The following is a 10000-nucleotide window of genomic DNA, read 5'->3' on the forward strand; positions in this document are numbered from 1 at the left end:
GTGGACCAAGGACCAAATTCGAATACGAAGGGCTCGCAATTACGTTCACCTTTTTTCGAATTACAAGAGTAATAGTTTAGTTTGGAACTTGCCAATTCAATATTATTGCAAGAAACAAAAAAGCTATCTTCAGGGAAAATTTCAGTTTGTGGCGTTTTTATTCAGGTAAGACATTCAAGATTATCCTTTTTCTCGTGGACCACGGACACCATTCTCTTTGTAGGTGAAGGTTAACTATTAGCACTGCTGTACAACTGTAGAGTTAAAACTTGGAAGTTACCAGTAAATCCTGTTTGTTTTAACTTGTGTTTAGTAGTCTCTGTTATATATGGTACATGAAGTTGCCTTTTTCGATGACCGAAAAAGTTCATTGTCGGTTTCCATTTGTAGCATGGCGTGGTTGTCTCAGAATTGGCTAGCTTGATGGCCAAAATGTTTGACAGTGTCCCATCAATGTTTAAAGAAGAACGGCTGTCAGTTTTGTTTTTGTGTACTATACTGAAAAGCCGTTCCTCTTCAGCATTGCTGTGTGGGATTACGAGTACTGTTGGGGTACCTTGGACAGATTTCTGAACCTCAGAACAGGGGTTTCAGGTTGCTGCATTTGTCCAATGTACCACCATAAAACATCAGCACGATAATGGAACACCATGGTTCCATCTTCCTCCACTGAATCCACTACTTTAGCATCTTGTCATGCACCCTGACCAATTTCAAACTCACTGAGCGTTTGATAATTGCAAAGCTCTTCAGTCGCAAAGCTTTTCATACAGTGTACATGTATCAATATTGAAACTCGAGTAAAAGGTGTTTTGTATCTATCATAAAAAGACTGCACACTATCCCACTGTGCTTCCAGCGGCTGAGCCCTGGACATTAACCCCAACTGCACTTCTGATCAACTCATGATTTAGTGGAAATTTCCTCAAATAATTATAATCTAATGAACTTTGAAAATAGAAGCGGGCAGCAGCATAGAATTTCTGATACAAAGTTACTGAAATGTCTCCTTCATTCAAGAGTATCAATTATAGGCTTTGTCACACCCCCAAGGAAGATGGTTTGGTTTGGCCTGAATATTTCCTCATCATCCAAGTTGAGATTTTCAATTTCTGCATCTTGAAGGAACAAGGCCTCTTGCAAAACATGAATTGTGGGTTCACTTCTCTGCAACAACTTGTTGAATTCTGTAAATAACTGAATAGATGCACCATGGAAAAGCAGGATAACTGCAAATAGGAGGTTTTAAAAGGCAGTCTTTGAAACCTTTCTTCAGCAAAACTTTCACTTAAAAAAATATGACTTGAGGCTTGGAAATTTCTTAAAAGCCCTTTCAATGCAACGGTCCAGTGACAGGCAACAAGTGGAGACATGCTTCAGAATGTTTTGGTACTCCTGGAAACAAACCTTTAAAAGCTTAATTTCGCAACGTTTTCTCAGAAAAAACTGGGAGATTTCAGGTCTTTGTCGGGAGACCATGAGAAAAGACAGAAAATCTGGAGTCTCCTGGCGAAACCGGGAGGGTTGGCAGATCTGTTCACGATCAATAATGCTACATTGTATGAAAATATGATAAATCTCAATTCAAAGTAATCATTTGCTTGCTACCCTGAGCTTGTTCTCCATTGAGGAATCAAGCTAATGTTGTAATTTGAGCTTCAACGATCAATTATGCAATATACACTCAATGTACATGTATGGTTGCGAGGGAAACAGTACTGTTTTCCTGAGAATCCTGATGTTTCCTGAGATGAAGTCAAGGGTACCCTGGAAACAAGAGGTTTTCTCGCGGTATGCCTTCCATTCGTGATCATATCCAAAGTCACGTGGAATAGCACATCGTTTTGAAAGGAAATGGATTAATCAAACTTGGAAACGCGGGCATGCAGAGCCTGTCTCTTTGGATATTACGAAAATACTGAGGGGTTTTGCATTTCTTAAACTAGGTGAAATAAACTATTAAAGGAGATCATAGCCAAGACCTGTGCAAGATAAAAATGTTTGAACTTTGATCAAAATTTCTGTACACAGTTGAGTCTCGAGCTCTCCGCGTGCTGACTGTTTACATAAACACTATCCTTGTAATATTTCATGCAATTTAAGTTTTCAACTTTTGGAGGTTATTCTCAAACTACCTCCGCTCAGCTTTCTAAAATCATGGAATAGGAATTTGACATCGAAATCTCACATTTTCGGTCAAGCTAATCAAAACATCCAGGGTTTTTGCATGAGTTACACGCAAGACGGCCAACGACTGAATGCCTCTCTCACAGAACACAACCAAAAAATTAAATACCTATTACAGTCTGTATTACAGTCAGTGAGTGTGGCAGAGGAAATGTTCCATGCAAGATCTTCTTTAACGAGTTAAAACCGTATGGAATTCATCAGCAAGTAGCAACTTCAAGCTTAGCTTGTGGTGGACAAAGGATTGATATTTGAGACGAATTGCTAGTTCAGTGCATTCTCAGCACATATCAACTCTGCTTTACCTTTTCGACAGTTTTCAGCACTTCATCTTGGATTGTTTATAATATTTATTCCATAGCCTTTATTAAGATAAAAGTTATTTGCTGTCAACTGCTCTCTCACACTATCCTTTTCGGTGGAATTATCACCATTATGCAAGGAGATGACTGATCATCGAGTTCTTCTCACATAAACACAAAGCCTTGATTAAAAAAACTTTTCGCAAACCAAGTGGGAAGAACAGCAAAAAAACCTGTTTCCCCAATTGATAGGGCATACGCGTGTATTAATTATGTTTTCTGATACATGACAAATTTGATCTTTGTTGTCTTCAAACTGCATGGGTTGCAATCACCCAGCCACAGTGCTTGGAACCTTCAGCAAAACATCAAAATTCTGGATGTTTTCGGAGAAGTGGGATTGTAATATTATTGGTGTGACTGGTTATCATAGGAATGGCTCTCCGTGCCGTGCCAGAGGCTCTTCTGGCTGGTTGAAAATGAGAGTGTGTATGAGAGTAAGACTATGAGAAGGCCTTTGGCACCCAGGGTAAGTCGAGGGGAACATCAGGACTCGAGGGGAAACAAAACTAACTAGCTTCCTGGCGGACCAGGCATAAAGTACTTTGTCATATATTTAGAATTTTCCTTCAACAATTGCAGCAAAACACCCAGAGCTGGCAACAACTGCAAAATTGTAGCCCAGTTGGGATACACTTGAATTTGATCATGGGCACATGACCAAGAATCAACCAATCACAGTGCTCATTTTGTTGAGCGAAAGTGTAGGTATATAACAATGGCGTATATTATAACACGAATTGAACTAAAATGCCCTACCTTGTCTTCTTGATACCTTTTCAAATTATCAAAAGGTCTGGATAGACGTATCGTTATTTTTAGAAACAATGCAACACTTTTAAAATTTAAAAACATATTTTGACAGAAATTTCTGTCATCTTCAGTTTAAATTACAAAGTCCAGAGTTGAATATAGTGTGAACCAAAATGCTAATTAACTATAAGAACTAAAGGAAACATGACAATGTAAAATATTACAAAGAAAGTTTTACATTAACATGATAAAGTTGATGATTAAGTGTAGGAATCTCCCACTGAATATGAATGGCTTCTTTTGTCTTAAGTTAGAAGGTGGTAGAAGCGTGGTCTAGGGTGCTGAAACAGTCGTTAGAGCACAAAGTGCAGCACTCTGCATTTCACCTTTTTAATGGCACATTTACCATTCTATTGATTTTATAGTACTGTTTTAAGAACAAAGGTAAATATCAGGCAACATAAATGATAACTTGTTTGAAGGGCAGATTAATGAAACATCCATGCAGTTTTATTCAGTTGGGGAATTGGTGACCCTGTTTTCAAAAGGTGTTATATATTGCTAGTAAATATTGCTAGTGCTAATCACCCTTACTTGCAGTCGAGGACTGAATTGCGAAGGGCGCGGCTCACGACATCGGGCTGAAAGCATACAAAGGCGCCTCTGGCTGCCGCTATACAGTCCATGTTTGATATCGGAGCACAGCACCACAGCTAGATGTCAATTAGCTGTGAGTCGATTTTGATGAGGGAGGAAAACCGGAGTATCCGGAGAAAAACCCTCGAGTCAGGTTGAGATCGACTGAAACTCAGCCCACATGCTGGCCGAGGCGAGAATTGAACCCCGGCTCGCAGTGGTGGGAGGCCCGATAGATAACCACTAAGCCACCCTGACTCCCCTATGTTTAAGGTTACTTGAATACATGTGAGTGAAGAAATATGCCATGAATATTGCCAAAACCCATGTGCAATATTATAATTTTTATTAGAATTTCTCCTCTTTGAAGTGTTATTAATGTTGTTAATGTGCATTGCCCATGTTCTTCCTTCGTATTACTATTTGATTTGTTCTCTGTGGAGTTTTAAAACATTTGCCAGTTTTTAAATGAGCGTATGTCAGTTTTAGCACTTTTTATTTTCTTCTGCTTCTGGAAAACTTAATAATTTTCCTGCAGGCAGAGTATAGAGGTATTGGTCATCACAAGGTGGATGTACATGTATCATATCGCATCCTAGCTAGTAAATCAGAATTTTCCATCTGCTGGTCTAATCAGCGCTCAAAGTTCCCCTTCATGCAGTGCATTTGAATTGGAGAGGCTTTAAAACACCTGTCCACTTCGCAGGATAAGATGACGTTTAAAAATTACAATGCATGTGCACTTGCCTAAATATGCAGCACAGGAGTTTTATGCTTTCAGACTTTTAAACTTGTTTTTGCATGAAAAATAAGCTGTGTTTACACACTGCAGTGTTAAGCAAGTGAGTGTTTGACGTCATCTTATCCCAGATCCAGCCCTCTGAGGTTTAATCGGTTAGTCTTGAACGTGAATAATGGCAGACCGTGAAATCCCAAACTTGCACTCAAAGAAAATAGCCTTTGGGTAAAATTCAAAGCTCAAAATGGTGATTTAATTGCATTTGGCCCGGCTGAGATCAAATCCAGCCACGGACCTGGATATTGATTTTACTTGGAAACCTTGCGTATGTTCACCCCCTGGAAGCTACCCAGAAATCTGTTGTTTTTTTTGTCCATTCCTAACCTGCGTGCATGTTACTTCCTTCTCCTTTGATTCTATCCTGCCTTGAAGTTACCTTCTCCTTGTTTTGTAGGTTTAAGTGGAGATAAGTGCAACAGGTTTTCCATTCAGTCCCTTGGTGTGAAGGGTGTATGTGCAGGCACTGAACTTTTTGCCAATGGTACTTCTAGCCTGAGCACTGGCATGGTTCCTACCTCCCCTCCCATCCCAGCAGCAACAACAACAACAACAACAACGTGGCTCTTCTTTAAAAAGATAATTTTAAAATCACACAGTGTCTCTACTTGAGCTCAAGGTAAGCAGGTGGCTGATTGAGGGTGGTAATCGACTCCCAGGGGTTTCCTATTGACGAGTAAAATCATCTGGCGTTAGACAGAGTAAAATACTAAGTATGGCTGGTTCAGGCCGGCCTGGGAGTCAAAGGGTTAATGAGTTTTTTTACACATCCAAGAACAAAACACTGATCCCCTTTTCATCAATTTTTATCTTCTTGTACATAGTGAGGAAAGATGTCAAAAAAGCCAGAGCATGGTAAGAAGCCACCAGCATGGAAAGTTGTCAAAGGTGTTGGTTTGGAAATATTGCAGGGGAAGAAAAAGGAAGATCAACATTCTGGTAAATTATTTTCTAGTTTCTGGTACATAACAACAGTATATCTTGACAACAATAATGGCACAGTTTCTATTCAAAAAAAAACCCAAGCGTCATTTGTTTTTCAAACTTGATGAAAGCGCAAATAAGGAAGTTTGATGTCCAAGCTTAGGGTAAAAAATACATGAATTTGGTAAACTCTCATGCAGTGTATTTACCCAAATAATTTTTTATATCATTTGAAAGGCTATTACTTAAAGAGTTAAAGGTGCAAGTATTGTTAGATTTGGAGCTTTATTGCACGTTAAAAAATGATGCAATATCAAGGATACGTGTACCTTCAGTCAATTTAAAACAAAAATGTTAATGTAAGTTGAAATTATTTTGGGTGCAAAATTATACAAGATTCTAATTTCTTAAAAGTCACATAGCTGGATGTCTCGATGATACTACAGAATAGCTTTTAGGAGGTCTTGAGCTGATCTGAATTGCTTCTTTTCCCTTACCAAACCAACCTTATTTTTAACCTGGTTTGAATCTGTTTGAATGCTATTTTAACTATTTGCACACTAGTTTAAGGTCATCATACTCTATTTTAATCCTATTTTGCGAAAATTAAAAAATAGTGCCATGTATTTAAAATGTAGTTAAATAGAAGTTAAACACTAGTTAATGACCACTGATAGAATGAGTTCAGATATTTGTAATCTATTTCTCAGAATAATAGGTTCCAAATAGGTATTTGCAATCTATTTATACACCACACGTTTCAAAATAGTTTAAAATATGCTATTTAAATACTAATTACAAGGCAACTACGAAAAAGTTGATGACTTAAAAAGTGGTTGTGAAATATTCTTTACAAAAATAGTAATAAAATAGTCTACTTGAAATCTATTTCAAATGTATGGCATTCATAAATCTCCTAAATAGGAATAAAATAGTCTATTTAAAACTAGTTTGAACTTGAAAGGAGTATTTGAAAGGTATTTTCAAATGGCTGAGTATACTCGAATCATTAAAATTTTTCAAACAAATTTTTAATAACCTATTTAATACCTATTTAAAATGGACAGCCATCATAAAGCTTCAAAATAGGGATAAAATAGTCTATTTATAACTATTTCAAATTGGAAAGAATAATTTAAAGGTATTTTCGAATTGCTGAGGATACACTTGAATCATGATAATGAGCTTGATGCTGGAATAATTTTTCATGTGAGTGAATACAGTCTGTATTTGAATGCAAGAAATCTGAAGGTCAAAAAAGTCCGGTCTTCCAGGCCTTAAGATTCAAGCCAGCTGGCTTGACCAGGCTTTTTTGAATTTCCAGGCCAAAAATGTTCAAGTCTTCAAGATTACGGACATTGACTGCAATTTAGTGTAACAGTGTCTGAATAGTGACCAGTGACCTTAACCAAACCCTGTGGGCTCGATTGAACTGTCTTTCAAGTAACAATCTTGATGGTGTCTCGCAAAATACGATAATGTTATGGTTTAACGGCCAATTATCGTTAATGTAGCAACGTAAACATTATATTATATCTCACACTTGAACATGAATATTATATTGACTGTTCCTAAATTTGACACCTGAGACTAAACCTTTGCACGATTATTCTTAGATGTACAGAGTCTCTGATAAAAGAGCTATGTAAATGATTTAAGCTAGTCCATCTCATTCTAGGATGCTAAAGTACAGCTGGGATTTTATGGGAATCTTTACGAATTCCACTCAATGATTCAACTTGAGGGTCACTTGAGTGAGTTGAAATTCTTGAGAATTTTGTGCAATAGTACTGAATGTGCCAGTGAGACAATAATCAAAGTTTAAGTGCCCTTTTAGGATTTGATTTCATCTGGTGCCTTGAAAAAATGAGCTTTAACTTCAACCTTCAATACATGTATAACAAGGTTTGGTCTTATTCAAAGCATGCCATTGTGAATGCGATATTCTTTGAGTTAATTCACTGTTCGTAATATATTACTTTGCTTAAACAATGTCCTTTATCTGTACACGGAGAAATGAAAAAGAATTTAAAGCTTTTATTCTGATGTAGTCTATAGATTGTGACATTAATATCATCAACGGATTACCTTGTTTGATGCTCTCATAATCGGCCTCATTACAAAAGGAACATGATGCAATACTCTTGAAAATTAAACACTCCAATTCAGTACTTAAGCCTTTCAATGAACTCCGGTATATTTCAAATCTTGCCCATTTGTTGAATCCGTGGAAAGATTGTCATCCTCCGCCATCTTGAATAACAGAGAGACCGGACTGGAAACTATTGAGCCCTTTTCGTGTTGGTCAGCAGTCAGTGGTAACCAGTCCAGCTCTTACAGATTTTGAGCGGTTTTATTCAAACGATCTACGATCAATCTTTCGTGCATGGTGACGATATTTTGGTTAGTTTTACTCTTTAAATCCTGATCCAGGCAAGGAAATGCTTACAACAACTCAAGTAAAACGGTAAGCGTTAACTTTAAGCGAATAACATTTGATTTGATGCCTTATTGTCTTTAAAATGAGGAACTGTTTACCTGTATGTATTTTCAATGCACACCTTCGAGTCAATTTGTGAAGCAAGGATACTCAATTTGGTTTAAATGCTATAATCCTGTGAAAAAATTGGTAAACCTTTAATGAAGAATAATAAAGTTTTAGAGCAAATGGTGAAGCAAATGATTTGGAAAACAAGTGCTCTCGCTTCATACCGCAAGTTGTATGTATACGATTGACAAATGATTTGATTCCTCGTAAAAATGCTAAATGCTGTCACTTTAACTATTGTAATCAATGCAGAAAATGCCTGAGAAAGCTAGCTGTTATTGACGTTTGTAAGTAAAGAGATCCAAATTTCTGAGTTTACTCTTCACACACTTTAGTTGTAATAGAAATGATCAGTGATTTAGAGGAATCACTACATGCATCATTGAAGTATAATAATACTGTATTTTTTAAAGTAGCCATGAAAGAGTATATTAAGAGACAATTCCTGAAAAAAAATCTAAGGTCCTCTACAGCAGACAAAAATTCTTAGCAGCCAATTCTGTCTCCTCAACCAGTTATGGTTTGATGTATTTAAGGATCTCTCTTTGCAGACTTGCTTTAGTTCTGTGTTTTATCTGAAACGTTTAAAAGCTTTTTTCGTATTTAAATTTAAAACAATAATCAAGATTTGGGTTGGCGAGGAAAGCTGTGAAATCTATAACTGACGTATGTGGGAGCTACTGATAGCAGACAAAGCAACGAATCTCTTGTTTCTGCATACAATCAGCCATATCAAGATTCTAAGCTATTTGTATTGGACTAGGTTTTAAATAGCTATAAGTTATTAAAATAGCTGCAGGAATAGGTAACAGTAATATACAATATTCTTCTGTGTTTTTATGGTGCTTATTTAAAACCTATTTGAAAAATTAAGTTTTAACCTGTTTTTAACCTAGTTTAGAGCTATTCTTATTAGAATAGGTTTTAAATAGCTGTAGAATAGGTTTTAAATATACAATATTCTTTTGTGTTTTAATTATGTGCTTAATTAAAGCACATTTGAAAAATGGGTTTTAACCTGTTTTTCACCTAGTTTGATGCTATTTTGGTTGAAATAGGCTGAAAATAGGTATAAAATAGAAACAAAAAAGCTGCAGAATAGGTTTTAAATATACAGTATTCTTCTGTGTTTTTATGATGCTTTAGCTAAAACCTATTTAAAAAGGTGATTTTAAACTGTTTTTCACCTATTTTGAAGCCGTTTTATTTGAACTAGCTTTCAAATAGGCATTACAACTACATTTTAAATCTTCACAAGGCTGGTTGTCATAATATTTAAAACTATTTGAAACATAGTTGAAACCTATTTGGAGCCTTATTTGCAGAGATGGATAAGTTTTTCATGTATTTTCAAAATAGTTTTCAAATGCGTTTTAATTAGGTTAAAACACCATTAAAAACAGTTCAAAACTGCATCAAAACTAGACTTTAAATAGCTATTTAAATCATATTTTGCGATAAGCAACCAAAATAGTTCCCAAATAGGTTCCAAATATATTTTAAATAGACCTCAAAAATAGCATAAAAATAGTTAAAAAATAGTGTTCTGTTTTGTAAGGGTTATGAAAGTTTGACAGTGAAGTAAGTGTAACTTAATTATTTTGAACGGTGCAAAAGATGGCAATTGCAGCAGGAATTCTTAAATCTGCTTTTTCTCAAAATGGAAAATGCCCATGACCAAAAACTGTACTGACAGTGCATTTGGAGACATCATACACTACATCTGTACAAAATTTGAGAGAAATCGGTTTTTGAGTTGTGACCGTGAAAGTTAGAAAAGTAATGTTATTGCAC

The 10000-nt window shown here is 36.2% G+C and overlaps 1 protein-coding gene across 6 annotated transcripts in view; it reads left to right on the forward strand.

Annotated features, from left to right (window-relative positions):
• The window catches only part of LOC138032033 (NLR family CARD domain-containing protein 3-like), a 32958-nt gene that overhangs the window by 1985 nt on the left and 20973 nt on the right, over positions 1–10000 (forward strand). For all 6 annotated transcript variants that reach the window (XM_068879618.1, XM_068879625.1, XM_068879631.1 and 3 more), the window contains exons 2-3: positions 5132–5353; positions 5559–5673. In XM_068879618.1, coding sequence (XP_068735719.1) covers positions 5568–5673 — 106 coding nt within the window. In that variant the 5' untranslated portion in view covers positions 5132–5353; positions 5559–5567. The remainder of the gene's footprint in view (positions 1–5131; positions 5354–5558; positions 5674–10000) is intronic.

This window comes from Montipora capricornis, chromosome 2 (genome assembly GCF_036669925.1).
Source record: "Montipora capricornis isolate CH-2021 chromosome 2, ASM3666992v2, whole genome shotgun sequence".
Classification (NCBI taxonomy): Eukaryota; Metazoa; Cnidaria; class Anthozoa; order Scleractinia; family Acroporidae; genus Montipora; species Montipora capricornis.